This window comes from Plecotus auritus (assembly GCF_963455305.1).
Source record: "Plecotus auritus genome assembly, chromosome: 13".
In the NCBI taxonomy this organism is placed as follows: domain Eukaryota; kingdom Metazoa; phylum Chordata; class Mammalia; order Chiroptera; family Vespertilionidae; genus Plecotus; species Plecotus auritus.
This window is the reverse complement of record NC_137779.1, coordinates 27,265,095-27,292,699: the sequence shown is the minus strand read 5'-3', so window position 1 is coordinate 27,292,699 and position 27,605 is coordinate 27,265,095. Positions and strand designations below refer to the sequence as shown.

The window sequence follows — 27,605 nt, the reverse complement described above, 5'->3', positions numbered from 1 at the left end:
TTTTAGAGGGCAGCGTGAGGTGATGGGCAGTGGGGATCCTCCCTGGCAAGCCAGTTGCCTCAGCCCCTGAAGCCCAAGTCAGCAAACCGCAGCCAGCAAGGTGCGCCAGCTGCCATCGCAGGCTTTCGAGCTTCGCTTCCGGCTTCCGGCCTCCGTGCCTCGCTTCCGGCCTCCGTGCCGCTCTTCCGGCCGCTCACTCCTTCCTTCCGCTTCTCTATGGTGCGCGGGCTGCAGTTCCCCCGGCCGGCCGCCTGAAGTGAGTGGAACGCCGGGGCCGGTTCGGGGCGCGGGGCGGTGAGGAGGGGTCGGGACCCTGGAAGGGCGGCAGGGCGAAGCCGGGGGCTCGGGGACGGAGGGGCGGGCCGCCCGGGGGGCATCCTCGGGCTGGAGTCCGGCCCGGGTTCTCGGTCCTCAGGGCCGCTGCGCGCTCAGTGTCCTCTTGTGGAAAACGCTGGCTGCGGCATCCCAGGCCCCACACTGCAGCTCTGGAGACGACGAGGACGAAGGTGGTGGTGAAAACAGCGCCCATTTATTGGGCGCTCGCGTGTGAAAGACACTCTTGACTGGGTCCAAGTCGTGGTTGCTCACACTGAAGCCCTTCGGGTCTTACCTTTGTGGCTCTCGCCTTTGTGGGCTTGGCCAAAATCAACTTACCATGTAGGACTGTTTACTAAAGGTTCTTAATGGAGTCGCTTAAAAAATACGTTGTATTGATTTTGAGAGAGAGAGAAACATCGACGTGAGAAGGAAACATGGATGGGTTGCCTCCCATAGGCACCCCGACGTGGGGCCGGGGTGAATCTAACCGCAACCTGGATATGTGTCCTGGCTGGGAATCTAACCCTTAACCCTGGGGTGCACGGGAGGACGCTCCACCCAACTGAGCCACCCGGTCAGGGCTTCATCGAGTCAATTTTAAAATTTAAAATTACTTGAAAAGCTATCGTCTGTCATAAATGTAAAAGTCCGTTCACTTGTCATGCAGAAGGCTGCGATAAAAAAAATTAATATATTTAAAATGAAGACAGATCCTTGTTCATGATTCCGGCCAGATCTCCTTGTCTAAGGCTCTGAGATGGAGTCCCTTTGTTCACCAAGGAACGTCGGGGTTCATCGATGGTAAACTAGGGATCGAGCCCGCAACCTGGGCAGGTGCCCTGACCGGGAATCGAACCTGGGACCCTTCAGTCCGCAGGCTGACACTCTATCCATTGAGCCACACCGGCCAGGGCTAGGCTCTGCTCTCTTAAATGCTAGGGGTCACCAGGGAGTTGACGGCATCCCCAGCTGAGATGGTGGCAAGTGGAGGAGGCACAATAATAATAAGACGCTCCTTGAAGCAATCAGCCCCTTCTAACAGGAATCGGAAAGAGAGTCACTTCCTCCTCAGGTGTCCACCATCCTTGAAGATCACGCATGTACCACCCGAGGCCCCGCTCCCCATCGTCTTCATCGCCTTCCCCCGCGGAGGGCATTCCCGTGTTCTCGGCCACAGCCACCCCTGAGGTAGGGACCTTTTTCTCACTGGGTCTGTGAGGGGGACACAGGCCCAGAGAATAGTGCAGTGACTTGTCCCAGGACTCGGACTCCAGCTCAGGGCTTCCCTGAATCCACTACCACGTGCTGTTGGCTCCCTCGATGATGGTTGGTGGCTGATTTGTTGGGGTACAGGAGGGGGTGCTGCCCTCCTCAAGGGGCTGTGGTGGCAGTCAGGACAGAGAGCAGAGGGAGGGTGCTGCGTGATCCGGGAGCTCCGTGAAATGTAGGCTCTGCTCTTTTTTTATTTTTATTTTATTTTTTTTATTGATTTCAGAGAGGAAGGGAGAGGGAGAGAGAGATAGAAACATCAATGATGAGAGGGAATCTTGGATCGGCTGCCTCCTGCACGCCCCACACTGGGGATCGAGCCCGCAACCTGGGCATGTGCCCTGACGGGGAATCGAAGCCGGGACCCTTCAGTCCTCAGGCCGACGCTCTATCCATTGAGCCACACCGGCCAGGGCTAGGCTCTACTCTTAAATGTTAGGGGTCACCATGGAGTTAACGGCATCCCCAGCTGAGATGGTGGCAAGTGGAGGAGGCACAATAATGTGGTTAAGAGCACTGATGGGACATCCGAGCTGTGTCAGCCGGGGCAGGTCATTCCGCTTTCTGATCCTGTGTTTTCATCTATAAAACGGTGCTTGTTCTTATCCGAAAGGTTTGTATAAAGAGCAAATGAGAACTTTACCCATAAAGCACTTAGATCAAGGACTAGCTCACAGTGATGGGGCAGTAGTATCGGGGACGTGCTAGGGCCGGGCTGAGGAGTTTGGTCAGTGGTGTGGTGGTGGTGCCCTTGAAGGAGGTGGAGAGGAGGAAGATGAGTTCATTTTGGACAGACTGAGGGATGACCCCTCGTCCCCCATTTTACAGAGGATTTAATTACAGCTTTAGAGGGTTGTCGTTTTTTCTTTTAAATCCCCACCCGGAAAAAAAAAAAAACACGAAAAAATAAAAAACAAATAAATCCTCACCTGGGAATATGCTTAGAGAGAGAGAAACGTCGATCGGTTGCCTCCCGTACACACACACCGACCGGGGACCGAATCCACAGCCTTTTGGTGTACGCGATGACGCTCCACCAACAGAGCTACCCCGCCAGGCTTAAGGGTTGAGTCTTTTCTTGAGTTACCGGGGGTGTCAATGACCACAGCTGCTCGTTAGACTTAAGTTTTATGACCACAGGAAAATCTCAAAAGCTTTCTCCTCCTAACAGGTCTCTACCGCTTCTTCCTGACCTCACCGAACAACCATGTCATCAGAGTCGAGCAAGAAACGGAAGCCCAAAGTGATTCGAAGTGATGGAGCTCCAGCGGAAGGGAAGCGGAATCGTTCTGACACCGAGCAGGTAAGATTCGCCAGGCTGCCATGCTGCTGAGAAATTACAGCTTGTTGCCGAGCACCTGACAGTGGGTTTGCAGCAGCGGAGGGTCACAGGGACAACCTTCCAGGTAGCCTCTGTTTAATAAGGTGCCCAGAATGCACTTGGCTCTACAAAGCCCGAGTATCCCCATCAGTTGTAGCTGCAGCATCCCAAGAACCAAGAAGCCTTTTTTTTTTTTTTTAATTCTTTATTGTTGAAAGTATTACATGTGTCTCCTTTTCCCCCCATTGATCTCTCCCCGGCTGCTCCCGCCCCCCAGCACATGCCCTCACCTCCCTACTGTGTGTATCCATTGGTTATGTTTATATGCATGCATGCAAGTCCTTTGGTTGATCTCTTACCGCCACCCCCCATTTTTTATGTTGTTTTGAGACTCCTCACTATGTTCTGAATCTGTCACTAAGCATGCATTACTCTATAATCAGAAGAGAGGAATTATTTTCCATTTTGAAAAGAAGAAAAACATTTGATTTGAGGACCAGATCCTTTAGAGACCTGCTTTGGGGTTCCATTGTTATTGATCTCAGCCCATGTCCCTGGTCCCGACTGGGAGACTTTTGCTCCCTACTCAAGGCCTGTATCCTTGCCTCCACAGGAAGGTAAATACTACAGTGAGGAGGCTGAGGTGGACCTGCGGGACCCTGGAAGAGACTATGAGCTGTACAAGTACACGTGCCAGGAGTTGCAGAGACTCATGGCCGAGATCCAGGACCTGAAGAGCAGGGGAGGCAAAGATGTGGTAAGGAGTGGACTAGGCAAATATGAACCTGGTGGTTCTGCACAGATGCACCTGTGTCGCACTTACCAGCGAGAGCCCATCCTGACCTTGGCCTCCTGTCCTAGCCCTGAATAGGTTGTTGGGGCCTGGGCGCTCTAGGGACCTGCCTATTCATTTATTGGAACTTCTCATCACCACCCACTCACAAATGACGGTAATGAAAGTACAGGATAATGAATTTTTTCCATAACTATAATTTGATAATTTATCCAAGTTATGTGTGTTAAGTGCCAAGTATTCTGCTAGGTGTTGAGAAATGACATGTAAATACCCTTGCTGTTATAAGGGTGGATATGTACAAGGAAATCAGAGAGACCAAAAATAAAATTATTAATACTAAATGAATAAACCAGGCTTTTGGGCAGAGAAACTAAACAATGTGACTACAAACTAGATGGATAAGTTCAAAACAAAACAACCCATATTTTGACAGGAATCTCATGTTATTATATCTCTTAAAGAGAGTCAAATTTTACAGCTATAATTCTGCTATTTTCATTTAAATTATTCTGTAACGCTATTTATAGAGGTAAAATTGTATGGCAAGGTTTTGGATCTCTTGTGTGCGATTTGTAAGACCAGATGTTTCCATGCATTAGCTGCACTTGCTCCATATTCAGTTCCTGTTAACGTTGGTCCAAGCAGAAATGGCCTTTTTCCTTGAGAACCTTAAGCCCTTCCCTTGTACAGTCAGTTCTTTCCTTTCTCTCTGACTCTTATGGTTCTGCCTCCTCCCATGGCCTTATTTTGGAGCTGAAGGAAGCGAGCCAGTGCCCATTCTTTCCGTGTTTACCAGTTTTTCTTTGCCCGCAGGCAGTTGAGATTGAAGATCGCAGGATCCTGAGCTGTGTTCATTTCATGACTCTAAAGAAGCTCAACCGATTAGCCCACATCAGGTTGAAGAAAGGACGAGATCAGACCCATGAGGTAGGAGTTGAGAAGTTGAACCCTCCTCCTGCCTCCTTCCCATCCCCTTCTCAATGCCCTTTACCCCTTTTTCTGAGTTTGCTGCCACTTTGCTCTGCCCCGCCCCACCCCGACTTGCCCCACTCACCTCTGACCTTGTCCTCCTTTCAGGCCAAGCAGAAAGTAGACGCCTATCACCTGCAGCTCCAGAACCTGTTGTATGAGGTGATGCACCTGCAGAAGGAGATCACTAAATGTCTGGAGTTTAAGTGAGTTTGGAGAACAGGGCTTCGGCAAGATGGTCTGTTGGTAACTGCGTTTTCCTGCAGAGCTCTGTGTGAGCTAGTCTCTTTAAAAAGAAATCAGATGGTTATGGAGACCGTGGGACCTGGGAGAAGGATGAATAGATGACTTTGGGTGGGAAGATTGGAGGCAGTAGATTCAGGCTGCACAAAGACACTCCCAAGCCTGTCTGACCGTTTTGAGTTTTGAGCTCTGCACCTGGTCAGAAGCAGTTGTCTCTCCCTAGTAGGGGCCTTTGCATTCATTACCAGTTTGATCTCTGAGCAGCCTTGTGTGGGAGCAGCTCACCTCCAGTCATGTCCTTTTAACCTTTTGGCCCAGTTTTCACCTCTAAAGGTCCAACAGTTCATTTTTGCAGAAGAATTAGAACCGGAATTTCTTGCTGTTTAGCTGCCTTCGTGAACAAACGAGAGTTTGGCAGTGTTCTTTTTAAAATGTAATAATGCCTCTTGGCAAACCCACCATGAGAGATGAGAAGGGAGGAAGGACTAGAAGGGAAGGGCGCATGTTCTTGCTTGGTCAGACCCATTTTTACCAACTGAAGGTGTTATCTGTAATAAACTTGGGGTGAGTGGGCACATTAGACATTGGGTCTCCTTTATTTTTAACAATAATGATGATGATTTTTGAGGACTCTTTATCTGCTCCACAAATTCATCACATAGTAATACTTAAATACTAATAGGGGTGAAATCCACATCAGGTCTGTATCTGAGTTAATAGCATCGTACCATTGCCACTTTCCTGGTTTTGACTTTGTGCCGTTTAAAACGGTATTATTATTGGAGGAACCCAGGGAAGGGTACGTGCAGGAAATAAACTCACTCCAGGTGTAAGAATGCCTGCGATGCCCCAGCCTATAACCATTGCTCAGATGAAAGCTGGCAAACCCAAGACGCAGTGGAACTGGGCCCATGGAAAGGCCAGTGGCCCTGGAGTGAGGCATGTCCCTGCGTAGCTGTAGACCTGGGCTAAGTGGGTGTACACGGGGAGGAACTGGGGCCTCTTTAAGCCACAGCTTGGGTTCCTAAGAATGGCAGCTTGACACTTGTTTTTGTCTGTAGGTCAAAGCATGAAGAAATTGACCTGGTCAGTGTAGAGGAGTTTTATCAAGAGGCTCCTCCAGATATCAGCAAGGCTGAAATCACCAGGGGAGACCCTCACCAGCAAACGCTTGCACGTCTGGATTGGGAGCTGGAGCAGCGGAAAAGGTGGCTTTCCTCTCCCCTGACCTTGTTAACCTGTGCAGACACGGCCCTTTAACCACGGGGATGGCACTTTGTTATGATCCACAATCAGACAGCAAAGCTCTGTGCGACCAGCAGAATAGTCTCTAAGACCAAACCCCACCTTGTGATGCATTCACACCTGATAGTTCAGATTTGGCCAACTGCAGCATGAGTGGGGTTGGAAATGCTTAAGGCTGTTAACGGAAAGTTGGAGTAACCTTTCTTTTAAAATTTTAACACCTGAGACCTAAGTACCTTTTATACCATCAATCTAATTTTGATTTTGCCTTTTCCCCCTTCGGTTTTTTAAAGCTTTGCAAACATTATTTTAGAAGGTTGTACGACATTCCATGTATAGACAAATTGTATTTCACAAAATAGCTCCCTGATTGGATTGGACTGTTTTTCATTGGAGAAGCAGCTGTTTTTATCCCTTGCCTTTTTTGGTTATAGAATGTGTTCTGTGCCTTTGGTCCATGTTATAAATTTAGTAAGTACTAAGTCTGATGCTTAGGGATTGGTGTCAATTTTTAGCAGATGGGCCTGTCACTCCCCTGTGCTCGCGGCACAGGCTAAACTGTGAGTGTTGTATTCCTGTGGTCTGGGATCCTTCCCCACCCCACCCCACTCAGGCCACTCCATGGCCTCATTTGGGTCCTATAGCTAGTAGGTCCACATGTTTGTGAAAGTTTGGGTCTTGCCTCTAGAGGCAAGAAATGGAGCAGATGATGACACGGGTGTTCCATGGAGGTTATGGACAGAGCCTCTGGAGCCAGCCAGGCATGGACTCAAAGCCCAGCTCCATGCTTGCTCTTCCCTGGGTGACCTTGGGCAGGTTATCTACCTCCCTGAGCCTCACGTCCTCCTTTGGGCATAGAAAGGACCCTCTTCCAGGGTGGTGGCTGGTGGTGTTTGCTTGTTTTTAACAGACACAAGGTTTTTATTTTTTCATTTTTCTAAATATATTTTTATTGATTTTCAGAGAGGAAGGGAAAGGAAGAGAGAGATAGAAACATGAATGATGAGAATCATTGATTGCCTCCTGCACGGCCCCTACTGGGATCAAGCCCGCAACCCGGGCATGTGTCCTGACTGGGAATTGAACCGTGACCTCCTGGTTCATAGGTCAACACTCAACCACTGAGCCACACTAGCAGGCTCTAACAGGGTTTTTACAAAGAGTAAATGCAGTAATGGTTATAAAGAGTTCTGCAAAGTGCCAGGCATATAGTATGTGCTAGGTAAACATTAGTTCATCCCAGCTGCTTTTATTAGGTGGATTCTGACAGTGAACAGGTATGTCAGGATATCTCTGGAGAGCATCTAGGGACAGTGCTCTGTCCTTTGCCAACAGGTTGGCAGAGAAGTACCGAGAGTCCCTCTCCAACAAGGAGAAGATCCTTAAGGAGATTGAAGTGAAGAAGGAATACCTGAGCAGCCTCCAGCCTCGCCTGAACAGCATCATGCAGGTGAGGGCCTTCCCCAAAACCCTCACCCCATCAGCCTCTGCTTTGCCTCCACTGAAGAACCAGTGAGACCCTGCCGACCCGAGCCGTCAGCAGCCGTGTCTCCCTTGGGGTTTGCCAGGTGTGTCACCCTGCCCTGAGTTAGAGTATAGTTGGAGGATGGTCCTGGGTAGAAGAAAAGCTGGCCAGGTGGACTCAGGGACATATACACAAATTTACTTGGGGTGCTTTCTGTTTGTTTGTTTGTTTATCCTCACCTGAGGATATATTTTCCATGGGTTTTTACAGCAAGTTGAAGGGAGGGAAGAGGAGAGAGAGGGAGAGAAACATCAATGTGAAAGAGATACATCGATTGGTTGCCTCCCATATGCTTTCCGACTGGGGCCAGGGATCTAACCCAGGTACGTGCCCTGACCTGGAATTGAACCCAGGACCCTTGGGTGTATAGACCAGTACTCCAACCACTGAGCAACACTGGCCAGCATTATCCCAAAGCCTTATCCTGGTAAAACACTTTTTTTTTAAAAAGTTTTTTTATTGATTTTTAGAGAGAGAGGAAGGAAGAGGGAGAGAGAGAAAAACATCAATGTAAGAGAGAAACATTGATCAGCTGCCTCCTGCACCCCCTGATGAGAAATTGAACTGGCCACCCCGTTTTCCCCCCCCCCCCCCCCCCGCCCGCCCCAAATACGCTTTGATGCCCAACCAACTGAGCCACACCGAACAGGCCCACTTTTGCAAACTCTTTAGTTTACCCCCTGCATGGTCTTCGCCAGCCCCCGAAGTCTATAGGTGCCTAAGTGTGCTTTTGTGGATATCTGTTAGATCCCCCTGATTGTACTGCAGGAGAAGATCTTTAGTAGATCGACATACTCTGAAAAGAACAAAACTCATATTTGAAAGCCATTAGGTACCCTAGGGTGAAAAGTCCCCACTTGACCTGTAAACCGTAATGTCTTTCTATATAGGTGACCTGATTTTGTTTGCTTTGTGAGGCCAGATTTGGTCTAAGCCCTTACAGGTTTATGAAGCAGGGTAAATGGTTGATAGGAAGGAACTTGGCAAAAGGACCCTAGAGAAATTATAAATTCCCTTCTCAGGGGTTTGGCAAGTCTACATTTCCTCCCTTCCACACTAGGCATAGAATTAGAATTGTTGACAGAAATATTCCCAGTAACACTTTATAATGGGGTAAGGGACAGAACAAAAACGGAAACTGAGAGTGTGGGCAGAACTTAATTTTTCCTGTTAAAAAATATGCCTTGAATATATTTAGGTTTGTAAAGTGATTGTACCGATTTACGGAAATTTCCTTCAGCGCTGTAAGAAAGTTCTAATTGCTCCTCATCCTCATCAACGCTTGCAGGCTTCCCTCCCGGTGCAAGAGTACCTGTTCATGCCTTTCGACCAGGCTCACAAACAATACGAGACAGCCAGACACCTGCCGCCGCCCCTCTATGTCCTCTTTGTCCAGGCCACTGCGTATGGGCAGGCCTGTGGTAAGTCCGGGGCCTGGTGAAGAGGGGCCGTGGGAGCAGCGGCTGTGGCTGATGGGGTCATTTGGAAGCACTGCCGGCGGAGGAAAGCTCTAGGCCAGCCGTGGGCAAACTACGGCCCGTGGGCCAGATCCGGCCCGTTCAGCTGTTCTATCCGGCCCGTGGAGCTGAAAGAGCGGAGGGTTCTCTTGCTCTCCCCTCCGCTCCTTTACTTTGAATTTATATTAGTTCACACAAACACTCCATCCATGCTTTTGTTCCGGCCCTCCGGTCCAGTTTAAGAACCCATTGTGGCCCTCGAGTCAAAAAGTTTGCCCACCCCTGCTCTAGGCCCTACTCAGACGCCCTCAGGTGACCAGTACCGCCTCCCCTGTGCACCACCCAGCATGGCTGCTTGGACTAGCTGGCCTGAGGCTGGACTAAACTGATGGGCATTTCAGAAAGAATGGCTTTGAGTCTTTGATGAGCCTGGCTGGTCGCCTGTTGGGTGCAGTGCCCAGACAGCCCAAAGCACACTTGGCAGGTGGATTGGCACCTCTTGCTCAGCTTCAGAAACTGAACACAGGTCCCCGCCAGCTCTCCTGGGCTTTTCCACGCCCCAGACAGGCTGCATGTCATTACGGTGAATTGCCCAGTGAGGGACTGTGTCCTCGTGATAAGCTTAAAGGCATCCCTTTACTCCTCCAGGGTTTTGAGACATTTTGGAGACCCTGCCTCTTGCTCTACTGCCGCTTTCACCCAGCACCTAAAGTTTTCTTCCCCACCCCCACCAGGGCATGCCTCTCCTCCCAGCTGTAGGCACCACCACATCACTGTCTCTCTTCTTATGTATTCTGGGTCCTTCTGGTCCTCTCCCTCCCCATTGTCCTCCCTCCCCGTTGTCCTCCTTCCTGTTTCCATCATCAGCTCATATGAAATCCTCCCAGCCCCCTAGACAGGGTGAGTAATTTTCTTTTCCGTTTAAACCCCGACCTGTTTCCATCCTCATTTCATGGTAGAATTTCAGGACTAAATTACTCAAAAGTTTGCCAGTGGTCGATGGGGGCACCCAGCTTATTTGGGGTAAGGTGTGATGGGTCATGCAGGTTTGTCAGAGAGAGTAGTGGTCGGCTACCTGGGGATATTATCCCAGTGGCTTGCCCCTCGGGGGAAGTTTGTCATCCCTCCTTAGTACGACTGGACAGATCATTTCAGGCTTCTGTGACTGTCTGTAATCTGTGTTCTCTTTTGAATGGAGCAGGAGTGGAGCTGGTCTGTCTGATCTCCCACTCTAGACCCACAGGGCTCTACAAAGGCAGGCCCAGGCGTTACTCAGGAAGATGTTGGGTCGGGGGCATGGTTCTTGAGATGCCAAGCTCAAGTTGAATAGATCTGATCTTGCATAGAACTGAGCTTGATTCAGGCCTAGGACTGGACTGCAGGGTCCAAGTTTCTGCCCACTGTCCTCCTGCCTCCCAGTGAAATGTCACAGTGCCAGCGGGTGCTTGGTATGATGTGGAATAGAGAATGAGCACTTGGTCGGGTGACAGCCATTATTTCTGGGATGTGACAGTTACGGGTTTCTGCATGAGAACCTTTAAGGCATTTGGCAGAAGAGTACCGTGTTGAAAGAGCTTTAGGCCCGAGGCTGGGATTTCTGCACCTTGGTCTAAGCCTGAAACCAGAGGTGCTCACACCAGTCTCAGGTCATACTTGTCCAGGAATCTACACTTTGGGTTCTTCGTTCTCGGAAAATGATGCAAAAAATACTTAAGTGTCCTACCTGTTTCTCTTCATCTGGAGAAAGAGCTTTTGTCCTCCCACCCCCAGTCAGTAAGGAGCTGTGACAAAGGCAGAAGAGATGCAGTCCCAGAGCTGGCCTGCCTGTGTAGCTGAGCTCCTACCCTCAGCGGCTGTCATACAAAGCTTCTTCTTGCTCCCAGATAAGACGTTGTCTGTGGCGATCGAAGGCAGTGTGGATGAAGCCAAGGCCCTGTTTAAACCTCACGAGGAATCCCAAGGTAATGTGCTGGTCAGGATCCTCCCCCAAGTCTTCTGTAGCTGGCTCCGGGGACACTTAAGTCACCACCTGAGGGCAGTGCTGGTCCTTTGGAAGTTAGCTGTACTGGATTTGTTTAAGAAGGAGCTTGACTATTACGTTCAGGGGGAGACAGGAAAAGCCCTGCCTGTGGATTTCAGCCCTGCACTCACCAGCTCACTGGTTCCAGAGAAGCTCTTTAATCTTCCTCAGCCTCAGTTTAGTCACCTGTCCAAACAGGGTAGTAATACCTCATGTAGAATTATGTGAATGAAACAAGGTTATGCATGCAAAAGCCCTTAGCATCATCCTCAGCACATGGCAACCACTCAAATTATATGAGCTGCTGTTATTGTTACTTTATTACTATTATTGCTACCACCACCACCACTACCAGTGGAGGGACTTATGGTCCATAGGAGAACATTAAAAAACATGTAAAAAACTCTAAAAGATGGGTGGTGTGATTACAGGTCATTTTTCTTTTCTTTGTTTTCTTGCATCATCATGTTTTCTATACTGAATATGAAGGAGCAAATTAATTTATCCTAAAGAAAAAAAAATTTATTAACGACAGAGAGTCTGGGCCCCTTTCCGCCCTGGGTTGAGGCGCTTTAAGGGCATCGGGAGCCCCCTCCACTCTACATGCCTTCTCTCCGTGTCTGCAGATGACGAGAGCGACTCGGATGCCGAGGAGGAGCAGACCACGGTGAGAGCCGATTCCTCTTGTGGGCATGCCAAGCAGCTGCCCTGGGGCCTGCTAGTTGGCAGGTGCCATCCTTCCCAGAAGCAGAAGAAAGGTTTGAAAGAAAGGGCTGCTGGGAGCCTGGCCGCTGAATAGCTGAAGCATCAGGTCCCAGGCAGCAGTGCTGAGGCCCTGGCCGGTAGGGAGAAGGAAGGGAGAGGTTTTGTACGACCAGTGCTCATCATGTCCATTCTTCTCTTTGTCCAGAAACGCCGGCGACCCACACTGGGAGTTCAGTTGGATGACAAACGCAAGGAGATGCTGAAGAGGCACCCGCTGTCCGTCATGCTGGACCTCAAGTGCAAAGGTCTGGCTCCCCTTGTTCTGGGGGTCCCATAGCACTTGGGAGTTCAGCCAGCTGTAGGTACACAGGGCCCAGCAAGCGAGGGGGCCTCTTTGCCCAAGAACAGATTCTGATTTCATATTTCTCTGATTATCTTCATTGTCAGGGGTACATGGTATCACTGTGTCTTATTCCTGGTGATGTAAACTCGGATCCACTTGGTGATCACTGGATCACTCCCTTTTCCTACTGTATGTGTCAGAAGCAGGGTCTGTAAGTCCAACCCACACTCAAGGGGAGGGAAATGGAGATCCACCTTTTGGGGAGAGAAGTAACAAAGAATTTGTAGACACTCTGCTTTTTTCCCCTCAACATTAAATTGCCATTGAGTTTTTGTTTTTTATAGTAAAACTAGAGGCCCGGTGCACAATATTCGTGCACGGGGGAGGGAGGTGTCCCTCAGCCCAGCCTGTACCCTCTCCAATCTGGGACCCCTCGAGGGATGTCCGACTGCCCTTAAACAGGCAGTCGGACTTCCCTCTCACAATCCAGGACTGCTGGCTCCCAACTGCTCGCCTGCCTGCCTTCCTGACTGCCCCTAACTGCTTCTGCCTGCCAGCCTTATCACCCCCTAACCACTCCCCTGCCAGCCTGATTGATGCCTAACTGCTCCCCTGCCTGCCTGTTTGCCCCTAACTGCCCTCCCCTGCAGGCCTGGTCACTCCTAACTGCCCTCCCCTGCAGGCCTGGTCACCCCTAACTGCCCTCCCCTGCAGGCCTGGACCCCCCAACTGCTCTCCCCTGCAGGCCTGGGTCCCCCCCCAACTGCCCTCCCCTGCAGGCCTGGTCACCCCTAACTGCCCTCCCCTGCAGGCCTGGTTCCCCCCAACTGCTCTCCCCTGCAGGCCTGGGTCCCTCCCAACTGCCTTTCCCTGCTGGCTTGATTGCCCCCAACTTCCTTCCTCTGCCGGCTTGGTCACCCCTAACTGCCCTCCCCTGCAGGCTTGATCGCCCCCAACTGCCCTCCCTTGCAGGCCTGGTCCCTCCCAACTGCCCTCCCCTGCTGGCCTGATCGCCCACAACTGCCCTCCCTTGCAGGCCTGGTCCGTCCCAACTCTCCTCCCTTGCTGGCCATCTTGTGGTGGCCATCTTGTGTCCACATGGGGGCAGGATCTTTGACCATATGGTGGCAGCCATCTTGTGTGTTAGAGTAATGGTCAATCTGCATATTACTCTTTTATTAGATAGGATAGAGGCCTGGTGCATGGGTGGGGGCCAGCTGGTTTGCCCAGAAGGGTGTCCCGGATCAGGGTGGGGGTTCCCTTGGGGCATGGAGTGGCCTGGGCGAGGGGCCTGTGGTGGTTTTCAGGCCGGTCACACCCCCTGGCAACCCTAGTGGAGGCCCTGGTATCTGAGGTTTATTTATCTTCTACAATTGAAACTTTGTAGCCTGGAGCGGAGCCAAGCCTTCTGCTTGCTCCGTGGCGGCAGCCATTTTTTTTGGATTTATGTATCTTCTATAAATAAACTTCGTAGCCTGGAGTGGAGCCAAGCCTTCTGCTTGCTCCGTGGCAGCAGCCATTTTCTTTGGATTTAGGTATCTTCTATAATTGAAACTTTGTAGCCTTAAGCAGAGGCGTGGGCCGGCCAGGATGTGCAGAAAGCTTGGCTTCCTCCATCACCTGGGGCAACCCTAGCCTCCTGCTCTTTCCAGCTCTGTGGCTGCCGCCATTTCTGTTTGGGTTTATGTATCTTCTATCATTGAAACTTTGTAGCCTTGAGTGGAGGCCTAGGCCGGCAAGGGCAGGCAGAAAGCTTGGCTTCCTCCATCGCCGGGGAAACCCAAGCCTCCCTCCTGCTCTCTGTGGCCGTAGCCATCTTGGTTGGGTTTATTTGCATATTCGCTCCTGATTGGCTGGTGGGCGTGGCTTGTGGGTGTAGCAGAGTGATGGTTAATTTGCATATTGCTCTTTTATTATATAGGATATCTTAAAGCCTCATTGACTTCCCTTTCTGTAAAACTAATAACTCTGCTCTCATGTTTCACTCATCCATTCCTTTCTCTCCCTCCCTGTCCAGATGACAGTGTGCTTCACCTGACTTTCTACTATCTCATGAACCTCAACATCATGACAGTAAAAGCCAAAGTGACGACTGCCACGGAGCTTATCACCCCCATCAGTGCAGGGTATGAGCAGGCGTGGCGGAGGGGGGCCGGGGAGGGGGCTGTGACGAGAGGCGGGGTGCTGGGCTGCTCGCAGTTTCTCTCTCTGGCTCTGAGAGGTTGGTGCCTACTTTGAATTCTGTCGTCATGTCCACTTGGCCTGGAAGTCCTGGCGCATCACTGGTATTTAGAAAGCACTCACCAACTTGACTTAGTGACGTCCTCCTACACAGCAGATGAGAAAAGTGACTGCGGCAGATTGCAGAGCGAGTAGGTAGGGCAGAGTAACAGCTTTTTACAGCCAGTGTTGAAAGAGCTTGGAAATGAAAATGAGATTTGGCACACTGTCAGGTTGACGGATTTTCTTTTTCTATCGCAAGGTGCTGGGGTTTTCACTTTACAACTCAGCTCAATCCCAGATTGTTCTTTTTTTTTTTTTTTTTAATACATTTTATTGATTTTTTACAGAGAAGAAGGGAGAGGTATAGAGAATTAGAAACATCGATGAGAGAGAAACATCGATCAGCTGCCTCCTGCACACTCCCTACTGGGGATGTGCCCACAACCAAGGTACATGCCCTTGACCAGAATCGAACCTGGGACCCTTCACTCCACAGGACGTCACTGAGCCAAACCGGTTAGGGCAATCCCAGATTGTTCTTCCCTGGGCAGTGGGAGGACGACTGTGGTGGGCCCTGCGGGGTTTTTGAAGAAGGTAAGCCTTCAGGTTTTGTCTAGCTCATCCCCTTATTGTACAGATGGATAAACTGAGGTCCAGGGAGCATATGATCGTGGAAGCCCTGGGTCTAGGGCTCCAGACTCCCACTCCAGAGGCCTTGGCTCAAGCACAGGCTGCTTTGGCCCCTGGAGACACCAGCCTGATGTATGGTTTTATTTGTCTTTCTTTTTGTCCCCCTTGATATGATCACAGTATATCACCCAATAGTCAGTCCCTGGTTTTCCCTTAATTAGTTGTTTTTGTTTGGTTTTTACAGTTTGGGTTTGACTCAGGATCTCTATTTGGTCCATATGTTGCCATTGGGTGAAGCTTCTCTCAGGCACCTTTCATCCGAATGTCTCTGCCATCTTTTGTTGAGAAATAGTGTTGTTTTCTCTGTATTTTTCCTCCAGAATTAGATTTTGATGATTGCATCCCTACAGTACAGTTTTATGGGTTACTCCTTCCCCATGTATCTCATAAATTGTAGTTAGATTTAGAGGATTGATGAAATTCCATTTTGATTTTTTGGAGGGGAGAGAGGGGCAGGACTGTGTCATAGATGTTGAGTGCTTCCATCAGGAGACCCGAGTTATCTATCTTTGCGATATTGATGACTTTTGCCAGGATCTATTAATTCATTAGGGAATTAATGTTTTTAACACAAACATTTTAATCAGAATTATACCAGCCTTGCTGAACTTTCCTCAAATTATTTTCCAGAGTGATCTCCAGTAGGGCATTTTAATCCATTAATTTTTCATTAAGCCATTAAACTATTTTTACTTATTTTTCATTTTCATTTTACCAAGGTTTTTTTAATCCCTTTTCCATTAAAATTTTGTAACAAAAAGATTTGACTAATTGAATAGCTTTTTGTTTCAATGTTGTATTTTTATGACTATAGCTTCCCCTTTCATGTCTGTTGTTTTTACCAAAGTCAGTTGTCTTGAGACACATGTTACAGATGTAAGTTCTGTCAAGAAGATTTGATTCTTCTCCCCAGCCAGCGTGGCTCAGTTGTTGAGCATAGACCCATGAACCACGAGGTCACCTGGTCGATTCCCAGTCAGGGCACATGCCCAGGTTGTGGGCTCGATCTCCAGTAGAGGGCATGCAGGAGGCAGCCAACTGAAGATTCTATCTCCCTCTCCCTCTCCCTTCCTCTCTCTCTCAAATCAATAAAAACTTTAAAAAAAATAAAAAGATACAATTCTTCCATCAAGATTTGTCCATTAGAAACCCTTATGTGCAATTTTAGCTGTTGTGTTTTATTTTGGTTGATTCATTCTGTTAGTAATAGTCACTAAGTATTGGCCAAAGACTGGCAATTCTTACTTACTTCCTAGCCAGTTTTCCCTGTGAGGCAGTGAAAGGGCAGACCCTTGCTGGGGGCTAGTGGGGACAGGGAGATTCTGGGAGAGACAGAGAACAGAGAAGAGCCAAAAGCTGCCGCTGCCGCAGTATTAAGTCCCGAAGTCATTTCGGGGGCTCGGAGTAGCAGGATTAGCTCTCCTGCCTGAGCTGCTCCTGATGCTGTTCCTGAAAAAACGGAGACCTCTGTGCTGGTTGAGGGAAAGAGTGGGCCCTGTTGTCCTTTGTGATCCGATTACTCTATTATTATGCTCCCCCCAGTTCTCTTCTCTGCGTGTCACACTTAATTACGGGCTGTGCCCTAGCCCTTCTAGTTGGGTGGCGGTGGTGTCACTGTCGTTCTGTTTATAGCACTGGGCCACCTTGTCTCCAGTGCAGGTGATGATGTCGTTTTCTTCCAGTATAAAGGGGGCATTTTCTTGTGAGTAGCATGAAATTTGGTCAAAGTGTGATAGACACAGCACCAAAGTTGCACGCTTCCTTTCTGGGGTAGAAAGGGATCTTTCTGCTTCTATAAAAATTGATTATTTCTATTTTCAGTGTCATGGAGCTTTGCTCCCCTTAGGTAAGGCCCTGATCACCATAACTTTGAAGGGATAGGGTTTTTTGGGGTTTTTTTTAATTTTATTTTTTTACTGCTTTTAGAGGGAGGGGACGGGAGAAGGATAGAGAGATGAAAACTTTGATGAGAAAGGACCTCATCGATCAGCTGCCTCCTGCATGCCCCCTACTGGGGATGGAGCCCAAAACCCAGGCATGTTCCTTGATGACTGAGACTCAAACCAGCGACCTCCTGGTTCCTGAATCGACACTCAACCACTGAACCACACTGGCCAGATGGATATTTTTGTTGTTGTTGTTTTTTGGTGGGTAAGAGTACTGTCATTTTTTTTTTTAATATAGTTATTGATTTCAGAGAGGAAGGAAGAGGGAGAGAGAGCGACAGAAACATCAAGGATGAGAATCATTGATCAGCTGCCTCCTGCACGCCTCCTACTGGGGATCAAGCCCGCAACCCGGGCATGTGCCCTTGACTAGAATCAAACCTGGGACCCTTCAGTCCACAGGCTGACGCTCTATCCACTGAGGCTAACCGGCTAGGGCAGTACTACTGCCTTTTTTTTAGTGCAAATCTCAGCTCCAGCACTTAACTAGCAACATGATTTTGGGCAAACCATATCTTTCAAAGCCTTGAGTTTCTCCTCTATAAAATGGAAATGATAATACTCTGAACCTCATAGGGTTATGAAGATCCAATGACCTCAGGTGTATAAAGTGTCTGACTCACAGGAAACATTCATTAAATGGTGGCATTGATCATCAATGCAAAGTGGCATTACCACCCCCGAATGTCCAAGTCTGCCTTGAGACAAGGTTTTGGACCGCATTCTCACTGCAGTCTTCTCCCTTTCCAGTGACTTGCTGTCTCCTGACTCAGTCCTGAGCTGTTTGTATCCTGGGGATCATGGAAAGAAAACTCCGAATCCAGCCAATCAGTACCAGTTTGATAAAGTTGGGTGAGTCAGCAGCATTTCCTCCTTTCTCAGCCTCTCTGCTTCTGAGTTGTGGCTCAAGCTTAATGCAGGAGACCTAGTAGGGCCAGCAGCCTCTCAGGGGGTAGGGAGACCATGGGGCAGGAGAGAATGCTCTATTGAGAGAAGGGAACACATGATCTTTCCTGCTTATGAGGCAAACGGAGGTCATGGATGGGTGGGTGAGGAACATGATAAGAACACGTGATATAATAAAAATGTTGAACATTTTAATTCTCTGAAGATTAAAAACATTTTAAAATCTTACATAATAAAAGCCTAATATGCTAAGTGTCCGATCGTCCATTCAACCAATCAAAGCGTAATATGCTAATGATATGCTAAGGCTGTTCAACTGCTCGCTATGATCACCAGGGGGCAGATAGTCGCTATGAGTGCACTGACCACCAGGAGGCAGATGCTCCGACTGGTAGGTTAGTTTACTGCTGGGGTCCGGCAGATCGGGACTGAGCGAGATGGGCCAGACATGCCCTGGAGCCCTCCGGTGGTCCCTCCCCAGCCCCAACCTCCCACATCCCTCCCCGGACCCAATCAGGCACCAGCGGGGTCCCTCGGCCTGGCCTGCGCTCTCTTGCAGTCTGGGACCCCTCAGGGGATGTCAGAGCCAGTTTCGGCCCAATCCCATAGGCCAGGCTGAGGAACCCCACTAGTGCACAAATTCATGCACCAGGCCTCTAGTACTTTATAAATTGGTAAACTAGTAAGGAGAATGATCGTGTGCACTGACTTTTTATTGAGATTTGCTTATTAGTTGAGGACTGTCAGGGGAAAAGAGAAAAGTGAACATGGGAGAGATGAAATTTACAATAGGGAACCGCTGAAGTCAAGAGGCGTTGCCGGTAGCCTGGCTATAAGCATGGCTGAGCCTGCAGGACCCATCTGTTTGGGGTGATTGGGAGGAAGACTATATCCTGGGACCATTGCAGAAAGGACTTACAAAATCGTTTTATTCTTTTATGCAGCATCCTGACTTTGAGAGACTACGTACTTGATTTAGGACACCCCTACTTGTGGGTACAGAAGCTGGGCGGCCTCCACTTCCCTAAAGAGCAGCCCCAGGTGTGTACACTGATCCGTCTCCTTAGCTGGAGAGCTCTACCTCCTCTCTACCCAGACAGATCCAGAAAGGCTTCTGATGGCCTTTGGGGGCTTTACACTAGCAGAATGCTTTCCCTTAAGGATGTGATCTGTCCTCCCTCCAATCAGGACTCCACTAAAATGTCCAAGGCCTCCAAGTGTTGAGGTGCCTTTGCCTTCTCCCTGAGTCCAGAAACCCTCTAGATCAAAGTAACCTGGGTCCTTGCTCCGGGTGCAGCGCAACGGGAGGCTCTGCTGCCCCTTGGTCTTGTGTACAAAGAGGCCAAACAGGAAGTGGAAGCAGAACCCAGGGCATCTGGCACCTTAGCAGAAGCTTTCCTTTTCTCAGGAGCTGGCCACAGCCTCCTGAGACCCCAGCAGCTTGTGTCGCTCCTGCTGGGACTCGGCGTCTGGCCTGTCACAGCAGGTAAACCCTGCCTCTCCCGTCAGGTGCCCACCTCAGGGCATGGGTGAGCTCGGCTGCCACAGGCAGGCAGGGCCTAGGGGAGAGGCGGTGCCTGCGGAAGGGACGAGCACTCAGGTGTGCCTCTTGCGGTCCTCCACAGCATACGGTGATTGCTGACCACTCGCTGAGCTCCAGCCACATGGAGACCACCATGAAACTGCTAAAGACCAGAGTGCAGTCCCGCCTGGCCCTCCACAAACAGTTCGCGTCCCTGGGTAAGCTGGTGTTGGGGCTGTGGCTCAAGAGCCATTCACTCAACACGGACAAAAACAACCTAGCTCTTCATTCAGAGGTCTGGGATCCTGACGACAAATTAAAGAGGGCTGGATTTCGGGCTCTTACTGAGCTGCGGCGTTGGCAGGGCCACTGGAGAGAGCTGCAGGCCATCCAGGCACAGATCTGAGCTCCCCCAGGGTCGTCAGGGCGGTTTCGGCTCACAGAGGCATTCTGGTGGCACAAATTGGTCAGGGGCAGCTCATCCTAAGTTAGCGGATGTCCGACTGGTGTGCATTCTACAGATATTTAGTGGGAGTCCAGCTCATGATTCATGGAGCCCACCTTCAGCTTCTTTGAATACAGCTGTATAGGGATCCACTCCTCATCCCTCCCTGAGACCTACTGAGCTAACACCCTCCGGGGTAAGGCTGAGCCCCTCTTTTTCTTAAGCTCCCAGGTGATTCTGCTGAGCCATTGACCACGGTGGTGGCCATATGGGGCTTCTTTTCATTTATTCATTCAGTAAATGCTTGTCAAAGGCTTACTACATACAAGGCACTTGAAAGATAGTGAGGGTTAAGGTCTTTCTGATACAAGAGGGCTGTCAGGACAGACACTGGGTTTCTAGGACCACCGGGAGACCCTACCCCTCTGGTTCGGTCTTGTGCTCCACGTGGACCCTGGTCTCTCCAGGGCAGCATTGCTTGTCCGTCGGGCCTTTCTCCCCATCAGCATTGCTGCATTTGTTTGTCTCAAGGTTGGATGATTGTCATCCTGGGCAGCATTTACTGTGTTGGCACATTTGCTTATTGAAATGCCAGCAGGAATTCACGCTGGAACAGTTCTCCAGCCTTTCTCCCCTAGAGGAGCTGACACAGAACACTTCAGTCTTTTCCTCCATCAAGGTCAGCTATGGAAACAGCCCTCTCGGCGACTCGATCTAATTAACCATCCCTGCTGCAGCGGCACTGTCATTGGATTTGGCTGCTGGGGGCTCTTGTTTTGCTGACTGTCATTTGCATTAAGGATAAAGCACCGTGAATGCTGGTGCTGGGTCTGGCCACAAGCACGTAGCCCTGGGTGATAAGTGGAACAACAAATTGATGTTTCTCTCTCTAAAATCAATAAAATAAAATTTTAAAAAATTGAATGCAGGTTGGTGTGCCTGCATTCCCGGCACATGTTGACCTGGGCACATACTCAGTGCCAGGTGTACCTAGACATCTGGCAAGGCCATCTGAGCCCTCTAGAGGATGCTGGTTATCTAGCTGTGGCACCTGATTTCTACCTGTGACTCCACCTGTCTTGCTCTCTTTTAGAACATGGCATTGTACCCGTTACTAGCGATTGCCACTACCTCTTCCCTGCAAAGGTGGTCTCTCGCCTGGTGAAGTGGGTGACGATTGCCCATGAGGATTACGTGGTAAGTAGAGGAGTGACGGGTCATCATTGCTGTCCTGGGGATCGTAGGCTGATGTCTCCACCAGGCGGGCAGGAGGTTTTAAAGGAGCCAGCAATTCATTCCTTGTCCGTGGTGACTTCTAGGAGCTGCATTTCACCAAAGACATTGTGGAGGCAGGACTGGCTGGGGACACCAATCTCTACTACATGGCACTCGTAGAAAGGGGCACAGGTAATTTGTTCTGCTCATAACTGTGGTTCTAGGCAAGGGGAGTGCTGAGAATAAAACATTCCTGGAAATTGCCCAAAGAAAGCAAAATATCTGGAATCCTGCTGCAGGACTTAGCAAATAGTAATGAATGTGACAGCCATCATTAGGTGAGTACTTTATCTCATTTAATTCTCATGACTGTCCTAGGGATGGGAATATTCATTTTATTGGTGAAAACGTTAAGACTTAGTCACAAACCCAGTCTGACCTCTGACCCTGAGCTCGTCTTGGCTTTACTGCTCTCTAGAATCAATCACCCCCCTTTCCAGAAGGACTGACGTGTCCCTCTCAGGTTGTGAGGTGCAGGGTGGCAGGACCTTCCTCCCTCTGCAGTTTCTGCGGTCATCGGAGGCATCAAAACTGATCTGATTGGCCAGGGCTTCCTGCTTGAGCCACCCAGATACTGCCTGGGATGCTATAGCCCGGCCCCAGCCTCAGCAGGCCTGGCTCGGACCACAGGATCGGATTCCCGGGGCTTGGTACTGTGGCCACAGGGTCGGGGGACTTGTTTGTAGTTTTTTCTTCCCTTCTCTTTTTCCTCGTGTGATTTTAAAAATACTCTGAGAAAGTTAAGTATTTCAGATACAGTGAGGCTCTCAATCCCACTTTATGTTCTCCCTCATGGTAGGGGACTACTATTTTGAATTTGTGCAGTTGCGCTTTTTTAAATTTTATTTTATTGATTTTAGAGAGAGAAACATCATCTATTCACTCATTGGTGGACTGCTGTTTATGCCCTGACCAGGGATTGAACCCTCACCTTGGTGTATTGGGACGATGCTCTAACCAACGGAGCTACCCAGCCAGGGCTTTGCATTTGCTTTTCATCCTCTCCTGTTTTAAAATATACTTTTACCTCATCCCTATGCAGCCCAAAAATTTATGAAGCCCCAAGGGTAGAAAGTCATTGGAAGACATTACTTCTGCTTCCTGGTTGATCAGATGAAAGCTTGGAATGATAATAAGTATTCTAGATTCATCCATAAAATGAAGGAAAATTAAAATTTTCATTAGCTGTATTGGAGAATTTGAAAAATTAAGGTTGAAATTTAAATGAATAAGTGGGCAACAAACCCAAGTACATATATAATCCTTAAATCTACAACAGATCGGTTTGAAAAGTTTACATAGTATAGATTAACAAAAAGTTAGTGAATAGAGTTCAATCCAGAAATATATGCAGACTACTGTGACCGAGGCAACACAACAGTAAAGAAAGGAATCACTTGCCGAAACCGGTTTGGCTCAGTGGATAGAGCGTCGGCCTGCGGACTGGGGGGTCCCGGGTTCGATTCCGGTCAAGGGCATGTACCTTGGTTGCGGGCACATCCTCAGTGGGAGGTGTGCAGGAGGCAGCTGATCGATGTTTCTCTCTCATCGATGTTTCTAGCTCTCTATCCCTCTCCCTTCCTCTCTGTGAAATATCAATGGAATATATTTTAAAAAAAAAACAAAAAAAAAAAAAAAGAAAGGAATCACTTTATAATAAACGTTTTTGTGACTGTCGAGGAAGAATTGTCTTAACCCGCACTCTCTTGCCCGCTGTTACTTGAATTACTGGTGTGTCAGAGAGTTCTTTTTTAAATCCTCCCAGAAACAGTGAAAGCAGAATGGCATACTTAGCCCATTGGTGGAGACGATGCATGTCATCCTATTGAGAGTGGCAAAGACTTCGCCCAGAGAAAAAATGAATATGTTAAAGAAATACAAATAGTTCATTGAATGATTATGAACACAGCACTGACATCAGGCAGTAAAGTCAGCACTGCTGCATTGTACCTGTTTGATCTTAAAACAGTTCCTTTTGGAGCCTGAGTTTCTTTATATGTACAGTGGGGATGATGATAATGGTACCCATCTCAGAATCATTGTTAGGATAATAAAGTGTGCAGAATAGCACAGTGCTTGGAAACAGAGTAAGTACTCAATAAATGTTGGCTGTTAACGAGTTTTTACATAACAAAATATCTAAAAATAAAAGGAACAGAATAGAGAGGATAACTTTGGTGTAACAGCTGATACACAATATTGAAAAAACAGTACGCCTTTACATGGGAAAATCCTTAACTTGCTGGCAAATAAATGTCAATTAAAACCAACTTCTGTCAAAGGAACAAATAGAACTCAGGCAAACCCAGTGTGGACTCGACTCTGGGGAGTCCACACCCCTCTGCCTCCTTAGAGGCACCAGAGTCACAGACATTATGTTCTACAACCTGGCAGTTCCACTTCGGAAATTCCAGAACAAACACAAAAGCCAGTTTAGTACCAGAATGTGCTCTGGAGCACTCGGATCAATATGGGACATCAGAGCTAGCCTTAGGGGTCCGATGGGGACGGTGCGTGGCTGGCAATCTGGGTCCCAACGGGTTGTTCCTCCTTTCCCTTCCCAGCCAAACTCCAGGCAGCTGTGGTGCTGAACCCCGGCTACTCCGCCATCCCACCCGTTTTCCAGCTCTGTCTGAACTGGAAAGGGGAGAAAACCAACAGCAATGATGACAATATTCGGGTAAGGCCCTTCTGGGCGACCAGGGGAGCAGGGAGAGCCTCTCTGGGGAGCTAAGGGCTGGGACACTGGTGTAATTCCTAGGACGGAGGAGCCTGCCAGGATTTAGAGAACATGCTGGAGGTTGCATGCCGTAACGGAGGAAAGAACCTGGGCCCATCTCAACCAGTTACCTAGTTGGAATTCCACAGGTTTCACCCCATTTACAAATTAGGGAAAATATAAATACCTGCCTTAAGAGGTGGTTCTCTTGGGCTTCTGTGCAAATGCGAATTAACTCAGAAGCATAGGATTGCTGGAATGAGATGAGTATGAGATCATTGCAGCTGTTAATTATGATTATGCCTGATGACTTGATTGCGCGGTGGCCTTAAGGCTGTGGAGCATGTTTTTAACCCTAACACCTTCTGACTTGGATCTCAGCGTGAGATTCCTTCTCTACACACCTCCGTCCTCTTGGCTGTTGGTGTGCAAGGCAGGGAAAGCTATGCGTCAAAATCAGGAAGATCCCATGTTTTGAGGAGGGTAGGTTTAGGGTAATCCAGTCCGGCTTGATGTGGTGTGCACTAGCTCCTGCAAGGCCCAGCTGCTGTTCTGTGGAGCTGTCAGACCCAGCAGTCTGAAAGTCGTGCTGAGTTTCCAGACTTCCCACTCTGTAGGCCATGGAGAGCGAGGTCAATGTGTGCTACAAGGAACTGTGTGGACCCCGGCCCGGCCATCAGCTCTTGACCAACCAGCTGCAGCGCCTGTGCGTGCTGCTGGACGTCTACCTGGAGACCGAGATCCACGATGACAGCGTGGAGGGGCCCAAGGAGTTTCCCCAGGAGAAGATGTGTCTGCGGCTTTTCAGGTGAGGGGAGGGGTCAGAGTGCCAGGGACCTCCAGTCCTGCCTCACACGGGGATTTGGGGCAGAGATCAGAGCCTGGCATAGAGGGCGTACCTGTTCCCAGGTGCACTGATCTCTGTTCACAGAGGAATTTAAAATCCTGCTGCCGAATTTCCTGGGGAGAGCCTGCTGCCTCTTTCCTGAAACTTCCTGCAGCCGCTCTTACCAGCCTGGTCCAATTGTTCTTCACAAACACCCTCTGAAGGGGGACCACCCCCTGAGTGAGCAGCCCTGAACCATGAACCAAGAGGATTTGGCTGAATTTTACTTTATACTTTCTGTACCATCCAAATAAGCCTTTTAATCGGCACGCACCTCCACCAGTCCTCCTGTACTCTTCCTGAGGTGCTCACACGTCTTTGAGAACCATAGCTTTAGGCAGTCGGGCTGGACAGCAGGAACCAGCCTTGAAGGAAGACAAATACAAGTACAGATCTCTCCTTTGCTGCTCACCTTGGAAGAATCACTTCAGCTAAGCTCTGAGTCTGTTTCCTACAGGCTGAAGTGGAAATGTTACCGTCTAGCTCACGATAAATTATCTCTAATTTATGTAAAGTTTCCAGAATGGTATTTAGCATGATGCCTGCTTTCCTAGCACTTCTAGATACTTTTCTTTCGCTTTGGGGTCCTCTCTTTCACTTTTGTCCCCTAACTCATGTTCTTAGAGTCCATTCCAGAACTCCCAAGTTCATATTGCTCAGGCATCCTTTCTGTTTGGGGCAAGAGAGGAATGGTGTCTGGGAAGAGGAAGGACGAATCTGTTTCTAATCAGGACAGCCCCCTGTTCCCTATCAGTCTAAGAGGCGCCTTATCTGCCCCTCACCTTCTCAGGCAGCCAGTCCCAGCCTGGGGAACGTGTCCCCAGCATTCTCCCCCCTGTGTCTGGCACCTCCGCCTGGCCTGATTTGTGGTACTCTGATAATAACCAGCTCTAACCCCCAAGTGGCTGCTGGGAGGTGGTGCTGGTGGCTGGATGTTGGTGCCTTCTAGGACTTGCTCTCCCTGGTGGGTCTGTGTGAGACCTCAGCTCTTCCCACCCTCCCAGCTGCTGTAGCACATTCCTAGGGTGGGATCTCTCACATGGCCAGTGTTTCTCTGATGTTATCTAATGGTTCCCCAAGGACCCATTTGCTGAAGTGCTTTGTATGTCACCCACGCTGAGCTCTGTAAGGGCATTGGAAGGTGCTGCTTTGACCACTCAGATCTAATTAACTCCATGACTGGTGAGGTTCTTGGCCTAAAGTCCTTCTGACCCTTGGGGATCAAGCCAGGAGGCTGAACTTTTTTTTTTTTTTTTTTTTTTAATGCAACAAATTTTATTTAGCATAGCCAGTCCCAACATTCAGCACAAAACTTTACAGAGGCTGGGGGGTACCTTCAGGCTGCAGGTTCTCCATCAGACGTATGCTTAGATTTGCCCAAATGACAGTGCCCTTCTGGAGTTGGGAGGTATATGACCTCATGGTTACGAGCAAAAGTTTTGGGGCCAGAAAGACTTAGGTTCAAATTGCTGCTCCTACCTATGGGATTAGGGTCTATACTTAGTCTCTTTGAGCTTCAGATTCCTCGCTGGTAAAACAGCATTCACTTCAGGTATGGTTGGGAGGGTGAAATTAAACCAGCTGGAGCATTAGTGCCAAGCACGGTGCAGGCGAATAAACCCACACTTAGGTAAGTGGTTTTCTTGGTGTTGGAATTAAAACCGTTTTTCTCCGTAATCTACAATTGCGTGCGCGCATACACGCATACACACACTTTCTCTCTCTCTCCCCCCTCCTCTCCTCTTCTCTCTCTCTCTCTCTCTCTCTCTCTCTCTCTCTCTCTCTCTCTTTCTCTCTCTCTCTTCCCTCCCCCCCCCACGTTCCCTGACTCAGACCAAGATCCAGGGTATTTTCTAGGGGTTACTACTGAATGTCAGTCATAGGCAGATGAATAAAGGAGGCCCTTCACCTGGACATCAGTTACTGGGAAGCTGTGTGGAAGGGGCCTCTTGTGTGAAGTTCTGCTGGGGGCCCAGGATGATAGCTGGAGCACCTAAGCTTCATGCGGTCAAGGCTTTGGCGTCAGACCTGGTCTTGAATTGGGGCTCTGCCACCTTCTGACCGTATAATGCTGGGCAGATAGCTTAACTCCTTGGGACTGTTTGTTCATCTGTAAAACTTACAAAATCATAGCAGTGACATCTAAGAGCAGGCACTTGGTGCAGGTTCTTTTCACCCCCTGACTTCAGAGTCCTGCCTCCCTCCTGCAGGGACTCTTCCTGCAAAAGAGGTTTTAAATTTTTTCCTTTATTTTTTTTAATTCTAGAACTAAACCATGTACATTGTTAAACACAGAAAGACAGTCACAGTTGTTAAATATATTAAAAAGTGAGGGGGCCCACACCCTGTCCCCAGAAGTGCCCGTTGTTAGTGAGGGCCCTTCCAGGCCTGTGTTCATGCATTTGCAAGCATATAGACATTTTTACAAAAATGGCATCACACCTTACATATTGTTCTGCCGTCTGCTTTTCTCACACGTTTATTTTTTCCCTTAACAGCTGTATGGTATTGTGCAGGTAACCGTAATTTCTCCCGTCAGCCCGAAGGGCATGGTATGAACTGACCCCCCTCTCCTATTTCTCTAGGGGTCCCAGCAGGATGAAGCCGTTTAAATATAACCATCCTCAAGGATTCTTCAGCCACCGCTGACCTGCTCGGCCTGTTTTTTCCCCTGGGCCCTCAGTGCTGTGCCTCCGCTTTCTCTTCTGTTCCACGGGTGGCTCCTGATAGGCTCCAGAGACAGGTTTTATATTTCTAGCCAATTAAAGTGTCATCTGACTAA

At 49.1% G+C, this 27,605-nt stretch overlaps 1 protein-coding gene across 6 annotated transcripts; it reads left to right on the top strand.

The window, feature by feature from the left end:
* The first annotated feature begins 191 nt into the window (after positions 1 to 191).
* THOC5 (THO complex subunit 5) lies at positions 192 to 27,605 on the top strand. Of its 6 annotated transcripts, none has more exons than XM_080650791.1 (21): positions 192 to 256; positions 1,391 to 1,506; positions 2,759 to 2,890; positions 3,522 to 3,665; positions 4,518 to 4,631; positions 4,782 to 4,879; positions 5,978 to 6,124; positions 7,497 to 7,611; positions 8,975 to 9,107; positions 11,027 to 11,104; positions 11,790 to 11,830; positions 12,074 to 12,173; positions 14,229 to 14,337; positions 17,821 to 17,922; positions 18,921 to 19,017; positions 19,602 to 19,716; positions 21,037 to 21,140; positions 21,263 to 21,350; positions 23,783 to 23,898; positions 24,555 to 24,745; positions 27,409 to 27,605. In XM_080650791.1, the coding sequence occupies exons 3-21, from the start codon at positions 2,795 to 2,797 to the stop codon at positions 27,470 to 27,472; spliced, it is 2,052 nt and encodes a 683-aa protein (XP_080506917.1). In that variant the 5' UTR covers positions 192 to 256; positions 1,391 to 1,506; positions 2,759 to 2,794; the 3' UTR covers positions 27,473 to 27,605. The 6 variants fall into 6 exon arrangements, with proteins under 6 accessions (XP_080506917.1, XP_080506918.1, XP_080506920.1 ...); XM_080650794.1 differs by having other exon boundaries at positions 217 to 256; positions 1,361 to 1,506; XM_080650796.1 differs by having other exon boundaries at positions 222 to 256; positions 1,258 to 1,506.